This window comes from Phragmites australis, chromosome 23, assembly GCF_958298935.1.
Source record: "Phragmites australis chromosome 23, lpPhrAust1.1, whole genome shotgun sequence".
In the NCBI taxonomy this organism is placed as follows: domain Eukaryota; kingdom Viridiplantae; phylum Streptophyta; class Magnoliopsida; order Poales; family Poaceae; genus Phragmites; species Phragmites australis.
Window position 1 is genome coordinate 8,835,867 of NC_084943.1, and position 27,508 is coordinate 8,863,374.

General features: G+C 40.4%; 2 protein-coding genes across 2 annotated transcripts; one reads left to right on the forward strand and one right to left on the reverse strand.

Annotated features, from left to right (window-relative positions):
- Positions 1-376: 376 nt before the first annotated feature.
- Positions 377-10,068, reverse strand: LOC133905903 (WD repeat-containing protein GTS1-like). The gene is made up of 8 exons (XM_062347699.1): positions 9,530-10,068; positions 8,934-9,141; positions 6,618-6,713; positions 4,825-4,899; positions 2,307-2,417; positions 1,846-1,937; positions 1,579-1,663; positions 377-943 (listed from the first exon to the last, which is right to left on the reverse strand). Exons 1-8 carry the CDS (start codon positions 9,733-9,735, stop codon positions 581-583), a joined length of 1,236 nt encoding a protein of 411 aa, XP_062203683.1. The 5' UTR covers positions 9,736-10,068; the 3' UTR covers positions 377-580.
- Positions 10,069-19,355: 9,287 nt separating this feature from the next.
- Positions 19,356-20,063, forward strand: LOC133905969 (uncharacterized). The gene has a single exon (XM_062347789.1). The coding sequence runs from the start codon at positions 19,356-19,358 to the stop codon at positions 20,061-20,063; it is 708 nt and encodes a 235-aa protein (XP_062203773.1).
- The last annotated feature ends 7,445 nt before the right edge of the window (positions 20,064-27,508 follow it).

Sequence of the window (27,508 nt, forward strand, 5' to 3'; positions counted from 1 at the left end):
CATGTTGTTTGCACATTATCCATTCCCTAACTATGATCCTAACGCACCATTTTATGCTAATAGATAATTATATTGTTGATAAACATCCCAGCGATGGGTATTTTGGAATAAAAAGATGTTCTTTAATTATTTTTTATGCAATTAATCTCAAAACACTTACTAGAAGAAAACTGCAACTGAACTAGAGAAAACATGTGATCCGATGAAGTATCTTCTGTTGACTCCAAATGCCACGCTTAAGTCCACAATGACTTGTCGAGCTAGTCGAAATGGACATGGCATCATTTTGCTCAATTCAGAGTTCAGATAAAGTTCCCGAGCACAAAAGCTTTAATACTTTGTTTTTTTCATAATATTTGCTAGATTAGACGATGAGTTGGAGAAACAAAACTAGATAAAGACCTACCACTTGTAACTATGGTGGCATTCTCAAACAGTAGCTAAAGCCAACACAGCAATATCACAACCTAGAATTTAAGAGGAATTAAGATAAACATGCTTACAGCACATACAGGGCTTACCCTTGTCAATGACAATCAATCACGCATGGATTTGTTAACAAAGCAAGACATCTTAGCAGCTAGTAGGGTTGATGTCGGCTTTTAGTTTTCTTTTGCAGCCTTGACACTAGGTAACTAGAGATCCACGACTTGTTTATCTCTGAGATTTCGTTGGAGCGCCAGCAACATAAACGACCATCTTCACCTCCTGTCCATCCAAAGATGCCCATATGTTGCCCAAGGCTTCGATGGGTGCTTGCAGCTGGAAACACGGTCCTAACAACTCCTGTATGGCCTCCTTCTAGGATAGCTTCCGCTGAACCTATTGCTCCTGCAGGATCGTTTCTTACAGGGAAATAACCTAAAGTCCCAGTCGTTGTGCCGCCAATCAACCATAGCCGGTCATCGGGCAGAGAGTAGTGACAATCAACAAAATAGTCAACCTGCCATTTGTAAAAAACAGGAGAATATGAGAAAAAAGAACAAAACCTACCAAATGTACAAATAATTGAAGTTGAGAAAAAAGAATAACCATCATCACTAGTATGCTCGAACCTAAACAAACCAAAAATCCAATTTTCCTCGACGAACTATTAGCAAATCCAACTGTACCCTTGGGGCAAGGTATAAAAGGCAACCATCAAAAAGCAAACAATACATTACCTTCTTTAAGGGAACAAAATGGTAACTTTTATGGGTTATATGAAACAGAAATGGAAACGAGACACATGCCTTATGATTAAACAAGACAATCCAAGATAGTTTAACTACAGAAATGGCATTACCTCAGGAACAGAATTCTAAAGGATGAATCACCAACATTACAGAAGTACAACCAGACTCATCTCTCAAGAATCAAACGATGTTTACTAATTTCAAAAGCCTTTTTTATTGCACACCACGTACCAAAAGAATCAAGAGGAAAAGTAGCGTGGAATGTTAATATTGATCTTAATACCAGAATAGATTTCTAATAATATACATGAAACTGTCAATCAGCATACATCAAAGCTTCGTGCAAGGCTAAATAGCATAAATGTACAAGAATGAAATCGAGCAGCACTGGTCAGATACTCACATGGTCAAGGTTCCACCTATCGGTGACCAAGGAACGAGCATCTTCTACGTTCAGCTCTCTAGTCCCGTCATTCCAGTCCCAGACACTGCAAGAATTTACGGAAACACCATAACAGTCTAAGCTTTTGTACTTTGATTATTTGAACTTCGAAACAAGTATGCCTTATGATTATCAAGGCGAAGGGTAGAAGTTTCAAACTAATGTTGTTACCAATTGTATGATTGAATAAAACTGGTGCAACAACGTAACCATGCACAAAGAAGCTACCTTAATGTCTCAATATGGGTTAAACACCAAAGCTTCTGATACATATTTCCAAAAAACCCCACTTTGGCAACAGATGTTTCCGCATTCATAACCTAGGAGGAATCAAATATCAGCTATCAATCATCAGAAAAAACTATAAGAGCATAATCTTGTATGTCGCACCTGAATAATAGTAATTTTGAGCACAATTTTACTTGTCAACCAGCTAATAGTGCAACAGCTACCAATATTTTTTTTAGAAAAACATGCACAAGGTTAACTGGTACATAGATTATGTAGCTTAACAATAACAGGACTACTATATAAGTTCACCAGCATGATAACATTGCTACAGAAAAATGCAAGGAACATAACTTTTTGACAACTACAGCAGATTGTAACACCTATTAACTTTTTGACAAGTTAAAAAATGACAATGTGTTTAAGGCACAACAGGAAGAGAACTAGAGTCTACAACATACAGATAGCAGATGATTGTCCTCGTCAATGTCGCCATCAGTGTCAAAGACACATACTAATCCATCAACTGCTGCAGAAATGAGTTTACTCTGATGATTTGGTGCAAATTTGGCCTGTCCAACAAAGAGTAATAAATCAGGACACCACAGGCTAATAATCATCCAGTCCAGAAGTTGTAAGGGAATACCCTGCACCGAATTGAGTGAATGCAAAATGGATTTGAGTAATGCAATAACAGCATGGAGTATTTCTATATTTGGAGCTAAAGTGGCAAAAGTAGCCTATACTTGCAATGCAGTGGGAAAAAAATAAAAGACTATTGACACCACATTGTAAAAATAAGCAACAATAACATTTAACATCCCTCAAAAGTCGAGTCTTGCCCAAGTTCAGAAAACACCCTCAACTTCATAACTGTTCACTTCCCAAACGAGTTGCTGTGTCACTTCATTCCGCCAGCAGCTGGGTCACAGGATGGTAGTTGAACATAAAATAGGAGCCCCCTAGGGGCCATCATTGGCCACTACACCTCGGCGGAAGCCAAAGATGAAGGCGTCATCATCAGACAAACCAAGACCAGTATCGTACTATATACTTCATCCTCTTTGCCACCTTGGGCAGCTTAATTTCATTTCCTGGTAGTTGTGTTCGGATTTCAGATATTTTAAGTTAACAACATGCTTTCTTATCTTTTCTTCTCTCTAAGGAAAGATAACTTCCATAGATTTTAGGGGTGATCTCTCTCATCAATGGCTATCACAGTTCACAACTGTTCACCTCTTTGATACAGATCTGTAAAGGAAAGGCATAGGAAGCTAAAAAGATGGTTCTTCTCCTTTGGATACCACTGAATATTTTGCTCATTTAGAATCCTTAGTTCTACCTGTTCCCCTGAATTTTGGTGCTCAACTTTTGTTCTCTGCAGCATATTTGGTTCACAGAACAACTTCACTTCCACTCAACCTTTTTGCCCCTTCAGATTTTTGCTCCTTACATCCTTGGTTCAATAAGCAAAAAAGGCTGTTCCTTTGCTCCTTGCAGAATCCTTTGTTTGGAAAATTTGACAACTCTTATGGAAAGACATACACGACAGCAAGCTATTCTCAATAGCCTGCCAGGTGTGCTCTTCATGGATGGTGGCACAAACAGGGGGGCAAAAGAGACTGGACACCATCCGTGGCACAAGAGCGACTACACACGGCTACAAGAGGCACTTATGGTCAAGCTACTCTGCCTCGATGGCATCCAGTGATGCGACCAACTCGCTATAGGTGTGGCGAGTTGTATGTGCTCTAAGGTCAGCCCCCAGGTAGTTCTGGTGGAGTTGGGCAGGAGTGTTGCACTGGTGCAGTAGTGCGTGCTGGGAAGGTGGAGAGATCCCCAGCAGTGAGATGGGGGTATCAAAAGAAACTAAAAGGCAGGTAATCGTTTTTTTTATTTGCTGACCTAAATATATGATGCTGACTGAGATGCCATGTCAGTACAAAACCAAAACCAGTTCATGTGCCACAAAACTGTCAGTAAAACCAAATCAAGGGGGTAACTGACTCTGGTTTACATTGCTGGAGGGTGAAGAGTGAACAAACAGTTTAGAAGTGAAGCGGTGTGTTTTCCGGAAAATAGCGAGGGAAGTAGGCCTAAAACAAGGTACAATGTAATTTGACACAATCATTGACAGCTCTCTATTTCCAACTAGTCAGTCAAGAAGTGATAAAAGGCCTACACTAGGTTGTGGCCAGTCCAGGGCTCTAAGATGAAAATAGATTTGCATGACAGCTTGAATCTAAGTCTACTGAGGAGATCATCAGTAACATATTGTTCAGGACAGCAATATCATCAACAAGCTAAGGAAACAACAAAAGATATACTAGGATTTTAACAACTTATACATTCTTGTAACAGTCAGAATGCCTTTAAAGAAACCAGATTGTGTCAGTATTCACTTGATCAATTGTTTCTAAACAAAGACAATCATTAGAGAACAACAGCACAAGCACACATGAATTCAAACAAAAAGTCTCAAGGGGCAACGCTGGCATCAATATTATTTGTTAAATCTTCATACAAATAAATTAACCTGAAGTCAAGCTTTTGCCAAATCTGTGTCATCCTCTACAAAGAAAAGTTTATATGTGCAGCTTTTTATTAAGTCGTCAGAATCATGATCCTACCGACCCTATGGGATCCTACTTGATCCTGCCTAGGATCATATTTCTATAAAATTAAGATCCACAGAGCGATTCATGTCATGCCTGCTCCATGGGATCTTAAGATCGTAGGATTCTAATATATGTATCAGGATCCTGACAATCTTTCCAACAGTTCTTAGGATGAACTAAAAACATCCTCAGAAACAGCATTTTTTAATACAAATAGATATACAAAGTTACTGCCATGGAGCTTTGGATGAGAAGAAAGAGAACCAAGATGGCCACAATTCTTTGGTTAGAGAGAAATTCCCACAAATCATTTACAATGAAAAAATGCAAATAGATTTAGTTGAAATAGAGTAATACATACTTGTGTCACGTCATCCATGTGGGATTCCTCTAAGCATGCAACTTGTTTTGAATTTCTCCAATCCCACAATAGTACCTACAATTAACTGATTAAATGATCAGAATGAGTAATAGTATTAATGAAAGTATCACATCATGAAAATGTCTTCTGTTCTCCCTGAAGGAAAGAGACCCCATGTCAGTGCACTTCAAGAAGCTTGATAAGAACACAGGGAGAGAGGAATACAGAAGTCGCTAGAGGACGGAAAGATCACAGAGATATGGGGAATTCCTAGACACAACTATAGAAAGCTAGGTCCCATATGTGCAAAATATAAGCTGATTGGCAAAAATGGTTCATGCAATTATGCTATGACTGGCTTCAATTGAGTATGCATAAGTCGGAGAGAGGTGGGATGACAAAGACTTGAGGTAGTGGGAGATGATGACGTTGGTAGCCTCATCGCCACCAAGGCTTGTCCCTCTTGGCTGCGGTAGGAGGTTCTACCTTGCCGAGTCATGGGAACTTGATTTATTTATTATCTTTTTTTTTTTTGTCTCTCGAGGAAATAACATGCTCTTTAAATAGAGGCATCCCTAGCAAAAAATGCTTAAAAACAATGGATAGATCAACTAACATGCAGTTGACCAAACAACCATGGCAACTAACATTCAGCTAACCATGTCAACTAGCACGCACACTTTACCATGTGTGCATGCTACCAGCTGATTCCTGGGCATACAGCTGCTCTTGTTAACTGCAGCTGCATTCCGCACAAGCCCATTGCCCATAACACATCATATGATACACCAGATCACATAAACAAATATTGGATATGTTTGTAAGCTGAAGATTGCAGAAGCTTGTGATCTTAATTAAGGAGTCTTCTAGATTACTACCATGACACTTTACTTTTGAAAACTCATGACATCCTGTATTTAAATCACTTAAGGCTAGCAGCATGGGAATATGATCCTCACAGCAAAAAAAGCATTACTAGGTATGAGAACCCAAGAGCCCAACTTATATTGCACATGGAGAGAATTCGGGACAAACTCCACATAGATGTTGATTAACACCTGTTGTGATAATTATAGAGTAACCAGATACAAGATTTTATACGTAGGACTCACCAATCTTAATGGAAGCCATCAGTGACCCATGATTAACTCTTCCAGAAAAAAATGATCACATTAATTATTTATTGACATTAGAGGAAAGGAAAAAGAAAAACTACTGCCACACTTATCATAAAACCAAAAATATTTCTAAATTTTGCTCAAGAAAGATGTGCAAACAGGATTGACTCAATATATAGTGCAAAGCACCATTTGGTGCATATATGCAGAATTTTTTTGTTTGTACATGGAACATCATAAAAATAACAAATGAAAAGTTTCCCAGATGAAGTCTGCTGCATGTTGCATCAACCTTTGGAATTTGAAGTCCAATTATTATTATAATAACAACAGCAACAGCAACAACAACAATAACAATAAGAAGAAGAAGAAATTAAGTTTGCTGTGCAGCTACATTTGTCTTTCCCTTCTCCCCCCTTTCATTTCTATTATTCATCATTTGTTAAAAATTCTCATTTCGGTTACCCTCAATGTGGAATCAATCTGAACATGAAATTTTATAAACAAGAGGAGTTTGAGAAGTACATCTGCAATATTTTTTAGGTTTTTGTAAAAATTATTACATCATTTTTTGCAATAATAGTTTCAGAAGTACAGTGCAGGTTTAGGATGAATATAAGAAAAACCTGAGCTGGTATATATCCTCTAGCCAGTGAAAGAACATTATTCGGTTACCTGGGCATTAGAACCAGCGGCGATTAGGTTACCACTTGATCCACCAAACGAGAAGCTAAACATTTCTTGTGAGGCACCTCCTCTTAGCAAAGATATCTGGGAAAACATTCAGAGAACGGTGAATGGTTGAATTTAGAACATACATACAAATTAAACTAATAAATGTACTGGTATAAATAGGTTAAAAAAACTAGCTGTACAGTACACTAACCATTTGTGCCATATTGAATACATGCAAAGTGGCTAAATTCTCAAAAACAGAAATGCATGTAACATGCTAAGATTATTATATCAAGTAGAAAAATTATATGACAATGAAAATCATGATCAGAAATAATATTCAACAACAATAATATTTCAAAGTTGAAACGGAAAATAATTAATACTGTTATAATAAACTATGTCACCTACATTCAGTAAATTGCATAAATTCATTCTAATGATGGTCACAAAGGCAATTACACAAATGACATAAACTAATTGGGTATATATTCCATTTACTTCTCTAATTTTATTATTCTTTTTAATGGGAAGATAGCTTCAAGAGTTATCTAGTGCCAAAAAAGCAGGTACTAACTTGAAAGAAATATACTCAAATTTCCATCAACTAGAATCAAGATCAATCTAAATTTCCATCAACTAGAATCAAGATCAATCTAAATTTCCATCAAATAAAGCATGAAAAGAAAAAACAGGACTTGATTGAGTAGTAGAATGATGGTTTTTCTTTTTTGTTGGGCAAGCAGTAGAATAATTTTTATAACAGTCAAATTGAATATCGTTATTTTCATGAAAAATTTTGGAATTCACAAAGCAAACAAAATAAATTGCATTCAGACAGCTTTGTATGTGTATACAACCTAACAAATAGTAACTGCTATGATACACCGACACTCCAGTTTGGTGTTGTATCGGTGTCCGACACCATGTCTGACAACGACACCGCTCCGACATGTCATTAACATGTATCGATGAAGCATAGGGTAATTATACCTCAAAAATATAGAATTTTATTAACCGACACTTTTGCGACATGGCCCAGCCCACCAAGATGTGGCTGAGGAAGTCTAGGAGTCATGCAATCTCACTATCTTAGTGTGCTTTATTTAAATTAGACCTTGAGCTTGTAATGTAACTTATGTTGAACTCATATGTTGGAGTGTTTGTTACTTTCTTGCTGTTGGTTGTTTGAACTTGGCTATTTGAGTTTCTAACTTTACATTTTTCTAGTTTTGCACCTTACAATTTACACACACATGCACGCACGCACGCACGCGCGCGCACGCATAATAATAATAATAATAATAATATATAGCCGTGTCACCATATCGGCATATTTGGGAGAATGGCAAATCTGGACACACGTGTCGATATTGGTGCATCATAGGCCCAAGTATCCCACTACTCCAATATGAATATTGTCAATACGGGATAGAAATGTAAAGATAGATCAAATGAAGTGAACAAGAACATGGCCAATATATTTACGGTAACAGGAACAAAATAAAAATTACTGAACATAAGAGACAACAAAACAGATATATTCACTACTATAAAGTTTCATTTCGCGAGTGATGGTACATCTTCCCTCTTACACCTCCATAAAAATCCTAACAAAAATTCCTCTCCATCCGACGAATTACTTTCCATGGCTCCCCATCCTCCCCTGCAAATACTATAAGATTCCCAATTGCCAGAACTGAAGAACAAAACGAGGCTAAAGTAGATCCCAACACAATTGGGAACATCCTCTTCGTTGCCGTCGAGTGAACCTCTCCCTCATGGGGTATGTCAGGTGTAGAAGCAGAGCCGAGGACAATGAGGAAGGTGTGATGGACAATTGGGACAATGAGGAAGGTGTGATGGACAATTGGGACAATGAGGAAGGTGTGATGGATAACAAAGGGTGCGGTGTAGGCTAAGCACAATGAGGAAGGCACGATTCATGACGAAGTGTAGCACTGCTGGCCCCAAAACAGAGCCAAGGGGTTTGACACTGGTCGAGACTGATGACTGCATTTCAATGTTCTAGCCCTAAAGCTTTCAGTAACATAATTTTTTTTTTTTTATTTTTTTGGCCGAAACACAAAGGAATCGTGAAAGCATTTCAGCGCTCTAAGATTCTAGCCTCTAGTTTAATATGCTAGACTACAACAGAGGGTTTCTAGGGTAATATGAATTTTATTTTGTTTGTGAGGACATGTAGATGTGAATATGCTAGCCTTAAATTGTATTACTAACAATAATTGTATTACTAACAATAATTGTATTACTAACAAGAATACTCAACAACCAGAAAGTATTTGAAAAAAAAACCTGCTTAAAGTTTCTGGTATCCCACGCTCTGACAGTTCCATCAGAAGAACAAGAACAGATTACTTGTGGTGGTGATGGAGTTGAGAAGGAGATTTCATGAATTGTTCCTTCATGTCCTTTACATTCCCCCAGATATTGTCCAGTTGCTGGAGAATAGAACTTAAGTGCATTTGTTGACAAGGAAACTGCGAGCGTCGAGATCTCCTGGCTTGTTAGCAGATATATATCAAAACTAATAAGCTTTAGGCACAACCGCATGAGTACTAGAATCATAGATAATATCAACTACGTTACAAAACATGAAAATAGCAAAGGATGATTATGGAAAGATAACAATATGGTTATAATTTATGAGAACACAAGGGCACTGATTAACAGACAAGCATACATCTAAAGTCAAGTCACAACTATGAACATCGGGAACAAAAAATAATAATAATATCATATTCTAAGAACAGAGTGAGATATACAAATTATGTACAAAATTGGGCGATTCTAATTCTAAGTGCAAGCTTAAATGGGCCACATGATAATCCATTCATAACAACGTACAAATTGCTGTTTAAAATGAATTAGTGGGAGCGCAGAGCACTTACCAAGAAGCGATCTGGAAGACGTAGTCGTCGCCGAAGTTGGTCTGGATGCTGTTTTTGAGGCCCAGCCGCCTCGAGGAGATGTTGCTGTCAGGGTTTGGGGACGTGGAATTGGACAGCGAGGGGGAGGAGGAGACCCCCGCTAACGGGCTGGCCTCAGCCTCCACCTCCATTGCCGCCGATGCTGCAGCCTCGCAGTGTCCCTCCATCGCGCAATCCCCACCAAGCCGGTTTCAACTGGCGATCGGACGCACTCTACTTGTGTGGAGGGAAGGAGTACTGCAAAACCCTATTTCCGCAGGGAGGAGAGCAGCGACGACGCACGGCCGACGATTGAGGGGTATGGATGCTCAAGAGAACACAAACGTACTTGGGAATTGAGGAACAAGGTACGGCGGAGTTTTGGGGGGAGGAGGTGGTGACTGTGGTAGATGGCCTTGGAAGAGGGTTTGAGGAGGGAGAGGAACCGGACGTGCAGCGGGACGTCGCCGGCGGCGGCGGCGGCGGCGTCGGGCGGGATGGGGTTAGGCCGGGGGGGGGGGGAGGGGAGAGGTGTGGTCACCGGGGCCGGGAGGGAGGAGCGGGGCTCAGGCGCAACACAGGGCAACTCCACTCATAGAACATTTTAGCCACCCGATAACAATCTGATGGTCAATAAAAGACCTTTGGATGACATGAACGCTCTTTCTTTTTCTTTTTTTTTCTTCGGCCGGGTAATGCGTGGCACGTTGGGTCCAGATTATGCTGACCTCGCGCCGCTGTGAAGGCCCAACACGAGAGCCCGTGGGCCATTAGCTCTCAAAGAAAAGCCAGCTCATCTTTTTCCTCTAAAAAAAGTTGACTCTTATTGCACTTGTGTCATTCCCTTTTGCCCTGGAAATATATTTATCTAAGTATCACGTAACTGTATGTCCGTCATTTTAGGTCTCCATGAGGCAATGTGATGAACACATCTCCAATAGCGCTCATTTTTTTGTCACGGGGCAGATTTAGCTGACGCTACAAGTTCATCTCACATTGTTGATGTCAATACTTCACATAAAGATCCTATGACAAGAGTTTGATGGAAACAAATGCAACAAGAGGTGACTATATTCTTTAATGATTGCAATTATACTTTTAGTGAGAATTATTTACTACATAATGGGAATACATTGTTTGTTCTTAGGTTTGAATCACATGTCACATGGGAGAAAAAGGATGAGCTGGACAGGTATGGTGATGCTACTGTCCAAAACTGCTTGGTTTTGTATTTAATGAGGACATCGTTACTGTCACGTCCCAAATTCTTAATCATGCAATTAAGCATAAGTATATTTTTTTAAGTATTATGTTTAATTTTACATAATTATAATTCAAAATATTAATGCAATTCGTTTGAAATCATTTGTATGAGATAAAGAAATCCGGTAGAGAAAAGAATTGATTTCGCAGCGAAAATGAACTCATTTCTCTAACACGTGGGCCCCACACCTCACCCACTCTCCAACCACTAAAGTGGCAGCCCCCACCTGCCCACTCTCTCTCCTCCTCACTCTCCCTCACTCCCACCGTGCAGCAGGAACTGCTGTTGCTCCTCTCCCCTTCCAAACTCAAGCTCTTACTCCCTCTCTCCATTTTCTTCCAAAATCCGAGCTCAAGAGAGGGATTGAAGGTATGCATGTGGTACCATTGCATTCTAGAGCTCATAAGCTACTCATCCATCCAATTCATTTTCGTTTTTCCGAAGGATTCGAACCGATTTTAGTGTCTTTTGGTGTTCTAGGTCGAAACATGAAGAACACCGGAATTCATCGTCTCCCGAGCGTTTCCTCCATTTCCCTGTGGTCACCAACCTTCACAAGCTCTGTGGGTAAGTCCCTTAGGCTTCTCATAACAAGAATTCGTGATTTGGTTGGCCGATTTTGAGTTTTAGCAAAGTTCATGAGTTCTTGATGTTTTGGACAAAAATGGGGATTTTGATGAAATTGAGTTAGGAATCGAGTTGCTAGGTTGATGAGTGAGTTCTAGACTCTCTAAACTCTCCCAAACATATCCCCATTTAGAGTGGAAAAGATCGCAAATCGATTTGGCAAGTTTCCCCTTATATAGGAGCAGTTCTGGAAAGTCCGGAACCTCCGGAAAATTGTCCGAAGGTTTTGCAGTCCGGAACCTCCGTAGAAAAGCGCGGATAGTCCGCAAAAGTGCGGAGGTTCCGCAGAAAAGTCCTGAGGGTCCGCATTTACTATTCATCAGGCGCATTGAGTCTTGTAAAATTCATAATTAATTCATCCGAACTCTAAATGACGTGAGACTAGTTGCATTAGCTTCGTATGAGTATAAACTACATGTTAAAAATGTTGGAACTCCAGAAAATATTTTTGAGAATTAGTGAGTTAAATAAATGTGTTTCAGCTTGTTTAGGTCACAGTTAGTTGTTGCCATGTTCTAAAATTATAAAACCACTTTTGTTAGACTTGTATTTACATGCTCTACACATTAAAAATACTATGAGCTATGAGATGAGTGTATGAATTCCGTTGGTTAATGAAATACGTGCTAAGGTTTAATGAGTCATTGAAATGGTTTCAATCTTTAACATTGCATTATTAATTGGATCTAAACCCCTTATATAGTGTATGACTATGTTTAGGTAAAGTGTGTCTAGTGTTCAAATTGAATCGATCAACGAATCGGTGAAAACACATTTCCTGTCAATGTCCGGAGTGTCCAGACAAAGTTCGGAGGGTCCGCACATGTCCGGAGTATCTGGAGAATTCTCCGGATAGTCCGGAGTTCGCCTGAGTTACGCAAATGTACGGATGTTCCGTAAAATTTTGCGGATAGTCCGCATATGTCCGGAGGTTCCAGAGATTTCTCCAGAGGTTCCGCACTTTCAGTAACTTTTCAAATGGGTTTGAGTCCCAATTTTGTTCTAATTCGTATGTTTGCACTTTTAACATGTTTTACGCATCATATGACATGCATTGTTGCATTTTATCCATACTCATGGCATTGCACACGTTATTCTTTTTAGAGAATGTCGAGCCGATTTTCCAGGAGAGCGAAGGAGATCCACCTGAACAGCAAGGTAAGCAACTAAGCATATTGATCCCTCTTGTGTAATTAGATAAGTCTAAAATTGATAAATTATGCTTATGTATGTATCATGTTTAGTGAGTCAGTATCGGGTACCAATGGGACCTATGCTGATTGCATTCTTCTACTTCGAATACTTGTGTATTTAGATTCATTGTAGCCATGAGGTGTTGTCAATGTTTAGACACGAGTTCGACTTATATGCTTAGCCATGCTTAGGTCATTCGGTAGAAGTCGAACGACGGCTCATCCCGTTGTTCGCGAGCATAGTACCTTCTTATGGTTACGCACACTTGTTGAGGTTGGGATGGTTGTATGAGTGGTGAGTATGAGACGAGATGTGGGCGGTGCTAGGATGGTGTTTTGTCCTACCCGGATGTGGAGTTCCCCTGGGTAGGCCGGTAGAGGAAGATCGGACACCGTAGACCGCTTGTATCGTTTAAGGCCGATCGTCGGGGTAGTTGGCTTTAACACTTACCTTACTCACCACATGCCGATCTAATGGTAAGGCAAGCCGAATACCTTCGCAGTTGTGGCTTTGTGGGGCCTGAACAACGACGGTGTGAGCGGGCGGGCTTGTAAGCGGTACTAGTTTGCTCCGGGAGTAGTTCTGGTACCGCCACGCCGAGCGTTGCATGTCGCACACGGTTGGGGCTAGTTGGGAAAGGTTGTCATGGGTACCCCCTTGTGTGCACTTTAGCGGGTGGCACAAGCCGTATGGTCCTCGTGTCTTGTGGGTCCAGGAGTATCCCCCTGTAGGGTGTATAAATAGTTCAAACTGTCGCGCTCTCGGTCATGAGCATGCTATCGTTTCATTTGCACTCGGTCGTAGAGTTTCGAGTATGGTTTGTGGTTTGGTATGTGGGAGATGGTGATGTGGCACTTGTTACTTATTGATATACATGTTGTTACAGTTACATGTTTCAGTTGTTAGGTGCAGGGTAGTTTTCATGTGCTTGGTAAAGTTTCAGTCGCTCACACATATGTCTAGGATGCTTAGTGCATATGTTTTACTTAACCTGTGGTTCATCCTTGCTAATGATCAATGCATAATCCTTGGAGTCGAGCTATGTATATGTGCTTTATATGGTTTAAGTCTTGCGAGTACCTTCGTACTCATGCCTCCGCTTTCAGGTACTCCTATCGTTGAGGAAGAGACAGTGTTTGACTACTTTGTGCCTGCCGATCAGGGTGGTGGGCAGGAGTAGCACACTCTACTCCGAAACTCAGTGTTTTGGTATGGAGCCTAAGGGCATGTGGCACTATATCCTTTTGTTGTATAGCTTTTAGTCTTCCGCTGCTTAGTTCTTTTGCTAATTAGGAGTTGAGCAGGTTTTAGTCTCCTCCTAGCTCTCTTTTGCTGTAAATTGTGATAACTTGTTGTATGCTTAATATTTGTAATATAAATGTTTATTACTAGCTCTTTATTAAGCTATGTTGTGATGCACTATGTTGGAGGCATGTGTTTCGATCCTTGGGCACAAAACACGTGCCGGGACTGCTGGAATGGTATTCGGGTTAATCGTCGAGGTTGGATTATGAATAATGATCCGACTGATGATTAATTTGAATACTGGTTGGACGGGTCCTCACAGCTACCATGGACACGACCACCTCCTTGACCACTCCGATCACCTCCTCGACCAGTCAGGCCGAGCAATGCTGGTGAGTTCCTCGACAAGTCGGGCTTCGCCTTTGACTACTCTAGAACCCGACAAGACAAGGCAAATTGGTCCTACATGACATCTTTTGAACCACACTATTTTGGTTGGTTTGTATGTTAAGTCTAAAAATAATTAGAGTCTTTCAGCCTATTATGAAGCAAACTGCACATAGTCTATTGTTTTTATTGTTGGGCCAAATCCAGCCCATGTAGAACTAGGGTAAGGGTTGCTCTCACTATATATACCCATATGTAACCTCCCTTCTAGGGTTCACCACGAATTTAAACCAATAGCCCCCATTTCTTGTCTCTAAGGTTTGAGTGTGCAGCAGCCACCCCCTTGGAGATTGAGAGATTTACTAGTTTTAGCTGTTGTTCTTGTGTATTCTTTTGGATTTGCAGCTGCAACAGCATCTACTTCCACTGGTCAAGTAGACAAAGATCAAATCGTATGGTTAGGCAAATTCATTTGTCATAGGTTGTTGCTCAAGCAATGATTGGTGACATCGGTTTGTTAGGTTGCACAGGTCAAGTTATCCCACACGATCCTATGACGAGAAGATTGGGCAAACCTTCCCGCATCATCTAGTATTAGAGCCTAGTTCACTCGGTAGGATCATTTACCTTAGTCACTTGTTTTACTTTCTTATCCCATACCCTAAAATCCCAAAAAAAAAAAATTGCTACCAAACCATAGCTAAATCTGGAGCTATGGTGAGCTTTGTTAGGTTTTTGTCCAATAGATTGAGTTTGGTTGCTGAATCTTAGAGTTCTTTGGCATTTCCCTTTGTTATGTTGTAACAGATTATTTTCCCTTTCTCTTTTCCACCCCTGATATGTTTCCTCTTTGGTTCTTGTGTTCTTGGTTGGGTTGGATTTCTCTCCTGAGTCTAACCCTCAGATCTCAGATTTCTGCAGCAATGACGAATATCAATTTAACGTTTGCAAACGAAGTCAGATTTGAGTTTTTAAATGCTTGTTGGAAAGCTTGCAACACATACTACAAAATATCTGTTGAGCTCAATTCCAAATTCAGCTTCCTTCTGTCAGCTTTAGCCCCGACAAGGTTCATAGTCTGCATTTTGCAACTTTCAGAAGTATGAAATCCATGTTTGCAGTCCCAGTGAACCCCTTTTCCTTCCTTTGTGAAAACTTTTAACCTATTTGGGACTAGCTATAGGTTTATTGCTTTAGGACCTTGCACTTGTGTTATTTTGAGCAGCAAAACTACATATCTACATCTGTGTGCTGGTCACAGTAGCAAAAGTAAAAAAAGAAAAAGAAAAGAAAAGTAGAGTTGACAAAAAAAGGAGAAAGAAAACAAAGGTGTTGTGATCAGTATTGCAATTTTAGTTTGTCACACCTGCTCTAGTTGAGTTATATTCTTTTGTGCACATCAACAAGCCTGCCTAAAACTTTGAGCAATTAGCCAGCGTCCCTCCCTGCACTTATTGAAAGCATCTAGGTCCCTAATTCGTGTTTTGGTAATTAATGACAATATATCTTTGTAGACTAACTTGTTTGGTTGAATTATGAAAATGTTAGTTACAAATATGTTGCGGAGTTAGAAGATGTATGAGTGGAAAGCATGAAAAAGGCTAGCTCAAGGCAAAGGTATATTATAGGGCATTTTATTTTGCGGGTCAAAGGTGTTTAGAGAAGAAAATTGACCGGATTTATAGGATAAATATCGTACTATTAAGAGGGGTTAATGTGTGTTTACTTAAGGCTTCTATAGTGCCAAATTTGCTCAAACTTGCATTTCATATAGAGTTGAAAAATATAGTTTGAGAGAATCCGAAGAAAAGACTGCCTTTGGGAGTTTCTGAGTGTTGGCGGTCTGACCGGCCTATGAGGCGGTCTGACCGCTGTATATGAGTCAGGGCAGTCCTGTTCTATCTTAAGAGTGGCGGTCTGACCGACCATTCGGGCAGTCTGACCGCTGTATATAGCTTTGGTGGATTTTGTTCAGACTTCTTGCTCGGTTTGACTGGTTTGTGTCACGGTCTAACCGCCGAGGAATAGAGGCTCCAGAAAGCTTCTGCTTGGTGGATGTTCTGATCGCGGGGTCGGCCGGTCTGACCGCCAAGGTTGTGATGGTTTGACCGTCGGTGTCTTGCCGATGCAACCGTGCGCGAACATAAGGTTTTTGGGTTGGCGCCGACCAAGAAGGTTGGCGGTTTGACCGCTATCCTGTGTCCAAATTAAATTCGACTATTGTCTGTAGCCGTTGTACGGGGGCAGTCCGATCGCCATTTGTGCTGCGAACTGACCTCCACTTGCGCAGAAGTGTCAGAACCACAGTAATGGTCAGTTTTTGTGTTGAGGGCTATAAATAAGGGCTTGGCTGGTTCCATGAGTTGGCTTTTGTTCTCTAGCACTTAAATACAATACTTTGAGCTCTTGCCCTTCTCTCTCTCTCTCTCTCTCTCTCTCTTGGCTTAGTGATTGCATCTTTGAGAGGTTGAGAGCATCTAGTGCATAATTCCAAGAGTTTGAGCAATTAGGCACTAGTGATCCTTCAAGCAAGCATCATCGGCTTATTACTCATGGTGGTTGCCGCCTCCTAGATTGCTTGGAGGTTGTGGCACTATCGAGCCCTTCAAGGAATATTGTGAAGGAGCTGCAGTGGTGATTGTGAGAGGCTTGAGCATGCTTTGCCACAATCTTCCTTAAGTGCTTAGCTAGTGGAATCGAGGTATTGAGTAGTTCTTGTTCAATTCCGGCTTAAGGTCAAGTTGCTCGGTATGAGCTTTCTCATGTGAGAATTGAATACTTCATAGACAAGTGGATTGAAGCTTGAACTCACCTCAACGTGGATTAGGGGTGATCGCCAAATCACCGATACCACGTGAAAAATCTCTTGTGTTATCTTTGAGCTATTTACTTTATTGTTGAGAAATTTACTTTCATGCAATTTACATCAAGCAATTTATCTTCCTAGATTATAAATTGTTGCATGTCACCCTAGGTTTGTAAATCTCAGCATAGCTCTTAGTTGTCTTTCATATTGCTCTAGTGATCCTTAGTTTGTTTTCGCAAGTTTTCTTGATCGCTTAGCAATTAGTTTTTAAAATCGCCTATTCACCCCCCTCTAGTCGGTATCCTTGATCCTAAACTTGTGTAATAAGATCTTTATTATAAATTTTTAGTTTGTGAATGGCTCTTTTCCTTGGTTGCACAAGTCTCATTATCATTGCGTGTTGAGTTGTTCCCAAAACTTCACATATATCTGGATTGACAACTAGGCTTTGCATTCATTGAATTATTACCTAGCCTTGCAATAACTAGTGTTTCAGATTACATAGGACGAGAATACCTCTCCAAGCTCCACAAATAAGCCTTTGTTTTAGCAGCACCTTGATGTTAAATTCGCTTGATCTATCATGTATTCTTGTTTACTACCACTAGAGAGCATGCAGTTGCAACTCTGTAAGGATGCATAAGACTTTAGTTGGTAAGCTAGAGCAAGGAGCCTTTTACATCTTTCCTAAAAAGATTTTGTAAATTTGGATATTTTCTTCACTAACCATGGTAGGCCAACTAGAGGTTACACCAAGTTATATCACACAAACTCAACTTAAATAGTTGGTAGAAGAATTCAACAATCAGCTCAATGAGAATATGAACAATCTCTGCGCTGAAATTATTGAAGATGTTGTCAAGGCATTGAGGGTAGAAGGATCCGCTGCCAATCAAGGTGATACAAGTCTGCAAGGAGAAGAGCTTGATTAGACTGATGAGGAAGCTGTTGCTCGTGTGCAACGGGAAGCACAAAAAAGGTGTGACCAAGTTGCTGTCTATGCTGCTCGCCCACTTGGGCAAGGGCATGGTGGAGGCGGCAATGGTGCTGCTCATGGACAAGGAAGAGGCCATGGACGTGGAGGTGCCGCTGCACATGGAGTAGCTCAGCCTGAACCTTTTGTGTTGCAACACAATGATTACTATCCTCGTGGCGGCCACAACAGCAACAATCAGCCCAATGAGGAGAGATTTGGCAAACTCACGTTCAGCATCCCCAAGTTTGAAGGCACTTCCAACCCTGATGCATATCTCACCTGGGAATTAAAGGTTGAAAAGATATTTCACATGCACAATTATTCAGAGGAGAAGAAGTTATCCATGGCATCATTGGAGTTTGATGGATATGCTCTCATCTGGTGGGAACAAGTTTAGAATCAGCATGAGGAGAATAGGGAGCTTCCAGTGTTATAATGGGAAGAAATGAAAAGAGAAATGAAAGCATGGTTTGTTCCTAAGCATTACAAATGAGACCTTTTTGACAAGCTGCAGAACTTGAGACAAGGAAACCGTTTGGTGGAAGAATACTATAAGGAGATGGAGCAAGCAATGATTAGAGCACGTGTGCATGAAGATGAAGAGCAATCCATGTTGCGTTTTGTGTTTGGTCTTAATAAGACAATTAAGCGTGTTGTGGAATTTCAGACCTATAACAATGTAGTGGAGCTAGTGCACATAGCACAAAAGGCAGAGAGGCAATTGCAAGACGATGCTAGACCAACAAAGGCATCAACATTCAGTTTAAGGGTGCCACCAGGATCCTCAAAAACTGTAAAATTCAGTTTGGGACAAGGTACCTATTCACCCAGCCCGAGCAGCAATTCTTTTCCTCGTTCTGGATATTTTGCAAAATCAGCACCCTCATCTAGTGAGAATAAGACGCCAAAACCAATATCATCTACTGCCTCGTCCCTGGGATCTACATCCAAGAGTAGTTCTATCCAGTGTTTCAAGTGTTTAGGGCGTGGCCATGTTGTCAAGGAATGTCCAAATAATCGTGCAATGCTTGTCACCAAGGAGGGTGAATACGAATCAGCTAGTGAAGATGAGATTTAGTCTAAAACTGAGCGTGGAAAGCTTGATGACACCGAAGAGGAGAATGCAGAGGAGTACAAGGCATATCCTTTTGAGGCTGGTCACACCATTGTGGTCACCAAAACACTAAGTGTTCAGATCAATCATGAAGAACAGGCGCAACGATTCAACCTATTCCAGACCCAAGCTAAAGTGAATGACAAGCTAATTAAGTTGATAATTCATGGTGGTAGCTGCCAAAACCTTGCTAGCATGGAAATGTGTGAGAAGCTTGGCCTGACCCTGATGAAGCATCCTCACGCCTACCATGTGCAATGGTTTAGCGATTGTGGTGATGTGAAGGTGCAGTACTTGGTTAGAGTTATTTTCAGCATACATGATTACACTGATACTGTTGATTGCGATGTTGTGCCTATGACTATTTGTCACTTGCTATTGGGGCGGCCATGGCAATTTGATAGGGGTGTTCTACATGAAGGTCGTGATAACACATATGCTTTCAAGTGTCAAGGTAAAGGCATCAACCTGCTACCCATGACACCAAATCAGATTATAGCAGCAGCAAACATGCAAAGGAAGATTGAAGTAAAGAAGATAAGTGAGGATCAACATGAGAAGAGGAAGGTGACTGTCATCCACAAGTCGGTGAGTGAGGGCCACAAAACAAGCTTGAATGGAAAGAGGAAGAGTGAGAAGCATAAGTTAGTTATGATAGCCACTAAATCTGAGATGAAGGAAGTGAGAGATAACCCCAAAATGGTGCATTTTGTACTTCTATACAAGGATGCAATGCTCTCTACTAATGACTTAACTCCTCTTCCTAGTGGTATTTCTAGTGTGTTGCAGGATTTTGAAGATGTGTTTCCGGAGGAGATACCCGCTGGTCTACCTCCAATTCGTGGGATTGAACATCAGATCAACCTCATCCCAGGAGTTTCCCTTCCTAACCGACCATCATAGCGGACTGACCCCGAACAAACCAAGGAGATTCAGCGACAGGTGCAGGAGCTACTAGATAAAGGGTATGCGCGAGAAAGTCTTAGCCCTTGTGTTGTCCCTGTTATCCTTGTCCCTAAGAAAGATGGTACATGGAGAATGTGCATTGACTGTAGGGCTATTAACAACATCACTATTCGGTAGCGTCATCCCATCCTTAGACTTGATGATATGATGGATGAACTTAGCGGTGTTGTTATATTCTCTAAAATTAATTTGCGTAGTGGGTACCATCAGATTAAGATGAAAGAAGGGGATGAATGGAAGATGGCTTTTAAAACAAAAATCTGGTTTATATGAATGGTTAGTAATGCCCTTTGGTTTGACTAATGCACCCAGCACATTCATGCGCTTAATGAATCATGTTTTGAGATCTTTCATTGGGAAATTTGTTGTGGTTTATTTTGATGACATTCTAATATATAGCCGCACCTTGGAAGAGCATGTAGAGCATATTAAACAAGTGTTGCAAGTACTTAGACCTGAGAGATTGTATGCTAACATGGAGAAGTGCACATTTTGCACAACACAAGGTTGTGTTTTTGGGTTTTGTTGTTTCTGCACAAGGAGTAGAAGTTGATCAATCTAAAGTTGAGGCTATCAAAAATTGGCCTACGCCTGTCAATATAAGCCAAGTGAGAAGTTTTCATGGTCTTGCTGGTTTCTATCGGCGTTTCGTGAAGAATTTCAGCACCATCGCTGCTCCTTTAAATGAGCTCACCAAGAAAGGTATTGAATTCTAGGGTAAGTCACAAGGAAATGCTTTCCAAGAACTAAATGTCTAACTGAAGCACTTTTGCTTGTCCTGCCTGATAACAGATCATTTGAGATCGAATGTGATGCTAGTGGTTTGGGCATTGGAGGTGTTCTAATGCAAGAAGGAAACCAGTGGCTTACTTTAGTGAGAGGCTGGGAGGAGCTCAACTGAATTATCCTGTGTATGATAAGGAATTGTATGCTCTTGTTTGTGTTCTTGAGACTTGTCAACATTATCTTTGGCTTAAAGAGTTTGTCATTCATTATGATCATCAAGCTTTAAAGTATTTGAAAGGCCAAGCTAAAATAAACCGTAGGTATGCTAAATGGGTAGAATTTATTGAGTCTTTTCCATACCTTGTGAAATATAAGAAAGGGAAAGAAAATGTTGTTGTTGATGCTTTATCTCGTAAGATTATTTTCCTGAACTAATTGGATGTAAAGGTGCCTGGATTAGAAAATCTAAGAGCATTATACCCTTCTGATCATGATTTTACTTAACCATACCTAAAATGCCAAAATGAGAAGGGTTGGGAAAAGTTCCATGTGCATGATGGATTCCTATTTCGTGCTAACGAGTTATGTGCCCTAGACTAGTTCATTCATTTGCTTCTATTGTAGGATCCCATATGTGTGGATTGATGGGTCACTTTGGACGAGAGAAGACGTACTCACTGCTCAGTGACCACTTCTATTGGCCCAAGATGAGACGTGATGTTGAGAGGTTTGTGCAGCAATGTACAGCATGTCACAAGGCCAAATGAAATATGAACCCCCACGGTTTGTACACTTCACTTCATGTTCCCAATGCACATTGGGAGGATATTAGTATGGATTTTGTGTTAGGATTGCCTATAACTAAGAGGGGGAGGGATTCAGTTTTTGTAGTGGTGGTTAGGTTTTCTAAAATGGCACACTTTATTCCTTGTCACAAGAGCGATGATGCGTCACATGTGGCATATTTGTTTTTCAGGGAAGTTGTGAGATTGCATGGCGTGTCGATGACAATTATTTCTGACCAAGATGTGAAGTTCATGAGATATTTTTGGATGACCTTGTGGGCCAGGCTTGGACAAAGTTGTTATTTTCCATAACTTGTCACCCACAAACTGATGGACAAACTGAGGTTGTAAATTGCACCCTCTCCATGTTGCTGTGCACAACGATCAAGAAGAACTTGAGGGAGTGGGTCGATTGTTTGCCTCATGTGGAGTTTGCCTACAATAGAGTGGTGGATTCCACCACCAAAATATGTCCTTTTGAGGTGGTGTATGGTTTCAAACCAATCACCCCACTTGATCTGCTGCCTCTACCATTGCAAGAGCGAGCTAACATGGAGGCCTCAAAGAGAGCCGATTATGTGAAGAAAATTCACATGAAGACCAAAGAAGAGATTGAAAAGAAAGTAAAGTGCTATGCTTCAAAGGCAAATAGACATCGCAATAAGTTACTTTTCCAACCAGGAGATTTAGTATGGGTACATCTGAGAAAGGACTGATTTCCTGAGAAGCGCAAGTTCAAGCTAATGCCTCGTGGTGATGGCCCATTTCGAGTTCTTGAGATGATTAATGATAATGCTTACAAGATCAAGCTTCCTGGTGATGACTATGCAGTGAGCAATACCTTCAACATCACAGATTTAGCATCATTCTTTGGCATGGAAGAAATAGAGTCGAGGACGACTCCTTTTGAAGAGGGGGAGGATGATGAGGACATCCCCAACAACACTCATTCTTTTGGTTATGGGGCAGACTTGGTTGACGCTACAAGTCCCTCTCAAACTGTTGATGCCAATACTTCACACAAAGGTCCTATGACAAGAGCTCGATTGAAACAAATGCAACAAGAGGTGACTCTATTCCTTAATGATTGAAATCATACTTTTAGTGAGAATTGTTTACTACCTAATGGGAATATATTGCTTGTTCTTAGGTTTGAATCACATGTCACATGGGAGAACAAGGATGGGTTGAACAAGTGTGGTGATGCTACTGTCTAGAATTGCTTGGTTTTGCATTTGATGAGAACATTGCTACCATGGACACGACCACCTCCTCGACCACTCCAACCACCTCCTCGACTAGTCCGACCACCTTTCACGACCAGTCCAACCACTTCCTCGACCAGTCAGGCCGAGCAGTGCTGGTGAGTTCCTTGACAAGTTGGGCTTCGCCTTTGACTACTCGGGAACCCGATAAGGCAAGACTACTCTAGAACCCAACAAGGCAAGGCGAGTTGGTCCTGCATGACTTCTTTTGGACCATACCATTTTGGTTGGTTTGTATGTTAAGTCTGAAAAGAAATAGAGTCTCTAAGCCTATTATGAAGCAAACTGCACATGGGATGTTGTTATTATGTTGGACCAAGTCCAGCCCATGTAGAACTAAGGGCACGGGTCGCTCTCACTATATATACCCACTTGTAACCTCCCTTCTAGGGTTCACCATGAATTTGAACTAGCAGCCCCCATTTCTTGTCTCTAAGGTTTTAGTATGCAGCAGCCACCCCCTTGGAGATTGAGAGATTTTCTAGTTCTAGCTGTTGTTCTTGTATATTCCTTTGGATTTGCAGCTGTAACAACATCTACTTTGTGGTCAAGTAGACAAAGATCAAATCGTGTCGTTGGACGAATTCATTTTACAAGGTCGAATCATTTATTTTGTTTTTTTGTTAAAATTCACTGAAATTTGAGAAAACCGCTCTATAAATCGCTAAAACCAAACGTTTACCGAAGAATTCGAATGGTTATGAAAATTTGGAAAACGCAGAAAAATCTATTGATAAATTGCTAAATACGGTTGATAACCGTAGTAAACCAACTGGTTACCGTTTGGTTGATTCAGACCAAATTCTCGTCGAATTTCAAATTTTATCGAGTGAATTTTGAGATAATTCTCGTCGAATTTTTGTGCTTTATCATGATAACCATGATTTTTCAGTAACCACTGGCGAGCAGTTTTTATTCCCAAAATGAATTTGTGAACCTTACACCCATGTGCCTTCGTCACGAAGACCGCTCATTTTACTTTCACATAAGCAATCTCTCTTCCGTTCTCTGTGTCTCTGTACCCCCACAGCATCCTCCTAAACCCCCACCTCAAATTGAAATCACGTCGCAGGAGTTGGTTGCCAGCCATTGACGAGGGCGTAGGTCGTTCCTCTCTCTCCCCCCTCCCCCTCTCTCTCCCCCTCCCCCCTCTCTCTCCCCCCTCTTTTTTATTTCTATCTCTCTCACTCAAATTTGAGAGGGGAGAGGAGAGGGGCGAGAACAGAGGGCCTGGGGTGATGGGCGACTACGCCGGGGCATCCGTGTAATGTCCTAAAAGTTTTCGGATTTTGCGGCTTCGCTTTCCGGTTTTCCAGCAAAACATGGGAGTTGAAAATACTATAAAATGCTTTTTAAATCAAGAAAAGAAAAGAAAACAAGAGAAATAGGATACGAGCAACTTCGGCCTGGACCGTCCATCCCAAGGCTCAACTAAAGATGTTGAAATGGGCCGTGCAACATGGGCCGGCCCGAGGCACAACGCTGTTGGCACGACCCAGACACGGCACGGCACGACGGCTAACGGGCCGGGCCGACACAGCAAGACGACTTGGGCTGTGCCTGGGCTGGAGCCACGGCACGGCATAACCCGTTTAACTATTCGTATTTTGTGAAAACAAGGTTTTGTGATTTTTTCCAATTTTTCGTGGGCTGACGGGCCAAAAAAGTCATCGGACCTACCGTGCCGCGGGCTGGTATGGCACGACCCGATCTTAAATGGGCCGTGCCTGGGCTGGAGTCGTGGCATGTGGGCCAGCATGACACGGCCCATTTAGCTAACAGGCCTAAACGTGTCGTGCCTAAATAGGCTGTGCCTCAATGGACCCGTGCCATGCCGGGTTAGGCTGCCTATTTGGCCATCTTTGAGCTCAGCCGACCCCCTCCCCCTTCCCCAACCCCAAGCTGACCCATCCCTGTTTTGATCCCCTCTCCCTCTCCCACGTTCTCCCATGGCAGCAGCCTCTCCCCCTCTTGATCTCCCAAATCACAGCAAAAACCTCAAGGAAAGAAGCAAAACGGATCACGGAAGGGAAGAGCATGAAGGAGGAGGTGGAAGATTGGAGAAAGAAAGAGTTGTCCCTCCCCAACTTGTTGCCCTAGGTGAGGAATTAAGGTGAGATGTTGATTTGATATTTTCCCCTGCATCTAGATGGTTTTTGATGAGTTTTAGACCAGGGAATTAGAGTTATAATTCGTGGATCAAGAGGAGTTAGGGTTTTCTCGCGCTCCTTATTTTGCAGCGTGTGTAGTAGTAGATTAAACTCATTTTCGAGGATCTTAGGGTTCGAATCAGCCAAACCCAAAATAACGGAAGTTGTAGAGAACTGAAAAACCTGTGCTGTGAAAATTTTAGAATTTTTGCCCACATGATTTAGGAGATATTGCTGTCTGAAGTTGACTGATGTTTTATATAATTGTTTTGGACAGCAATAGATCTATTACGTTTTTGGGTATCCTAGAGACCGAATCTGGTCTTATCATTTCGAAGTTTCTTTAGAGTATTCAATAAACTATCTGATGTATAAATTTTATAGTTTTTCATTGGATAATTTGTCAGTTATGAATTTTCAAAGTTGACTGTCATACAAGTGCTGTTAGAATATATAGTTGAGGTTCAAGCCATTGTTAGGTAATCATAATGAGGTTTCCTGGAATACTTGTTATCTAGAAAGTTGTAGATGGATTAAATATCTTTATTCTAATGAAATTTCAGAATATTGTGCCAAGAGGTTTAGCGGATATTATCATTTGAACTTGACTGTCTATAATTTCAAGCAGATTCTGATGTCAGTTTTCAACTGTAGTTTAGCCCTATTTAACTTTAGAATAAAAATATGGTGCCTTTGTGAATGTTGTAGTCTATTTCTGTAGTTTTCATAAGTGCTATTGTTTGCTATCATATCTTATGTAAATTAGAAGATAAAAAAAGAGAAGCAACACTTTTGCAGTTAACCAAACATAATGCTTGTTGTTTTGACTCATTTGACAGGCTGGGATGTAAGAACGCCGTTCCTATTGTTCATATATGCTCGTTTGAGTAGATGTACTAAGTTAATGTTGCTAAACAGGTGGTAGTGCTCTGGATGTGCCTAGTGTAATTTCCTCCTTCAGTTGAGGCAAGTTAATGTAGCGGTTGTTGCTACAACTTTAACTTGTTGTTTTACTACCTCTATCAATAAAATGTAGCACACATGTTTATACTTAATAATATGAAGAGTGGTAAAATGTTATTTTTAGTAATGTTAAGTTGGTCGAGTATAATTTTGGCAATGTTAGCATGCTGAGAATGTGAGGCCTTCTGTTTAGCACATCTGCATCTTTTGTTTTTCGATGGTTAGAATACATAGAGATAGTGATGGGATTATGTAGAAGCTTACGAAAGTAGATATACTATGACCTTTTGACGGGATAGTGAAGTATATTTGGAAGATTATACTAAATAAAAGATAAAATGGATATGTGGTTTCACTCATATCTAAATGAAGGTTGTACATATGTTTTTATAGCATGAAGGTAGGTTTCTAAGTGACGTTCATAATTTGGCTGTTTTATATGGTCATAAGTAGTATTGATAACGCAGTCTTGCAGTTTTATATATGATGTAAAAAAGATAAAATGGGTGACTCACGAGTTATCATAAGTGTATTATTTATCTTGTTGACGCTTTGCATAGAAACAATTTTTTTATATGAGACCTTACAATGGAGTAGCCTATTGGCCAATTTGAAGTATGCTACATATTGAAGATCATAACTTATGTCATTTACATAAGTATACCTTATATGTTGATATGTGGAGGATATTAATCTATGTGGTTCTTATTTTTGCAATTGCAATATATCATTGCATTTTATTGCATTACATTTGAGCCAGGTCGGTGAGGAAGTCATATAACTATTTCAGAGTGCATAAGCTAGGTCTGTGAAAAAGTTATATGACTATTCCGGAGTACCCTTGAAGTTATGTTGGGATCTTATAGTTGCGACCATACTGATACAACATCGTATATTGCCGTAATATGATGCAATTTTATATCTTATTGGGTATGAAGACAGTGGACATATGTATTGCACTGCATACATTTGCATTGTATTTGCAATCATTGAAGATTATTCATGTGAAAGTATTATATATCGAAGTTGCTATAGAAGTTAATATTAGAAATTATATTTCCCAGAAATTTCATATGCAGTGCAGTTTAAATATAGGATTTGAAGAGAATGTATAGTTATATTTGGGTATGCATGGCATGGCATTTAGATGCACCATATTGCATTGCAGAAGTATGTACATTGAAATTAGTTGCGATGCATCTCTTATAGTTATTTCAGTAATAATATTATTTTGAGAAGTAGTTGACCCTTTTAAAGTTGTTATATATTGTTCCATATAGTTTTATCTTTATTCATGATGATCCAGATGAAGTTATTCTCACATGTTCTACTTACTTAAGACTTTGAAGCTTAGATTTATTTATGATGTTCCATATAGTTTATATATATATATATATATGTGTGTGGGATATGATGAAGCTTTTTTTTTTAGTTGTACTTTGTTCTCTTTATGCTTATGTACGAAGAATTAGCTATTCAATTGCTTTAGGATG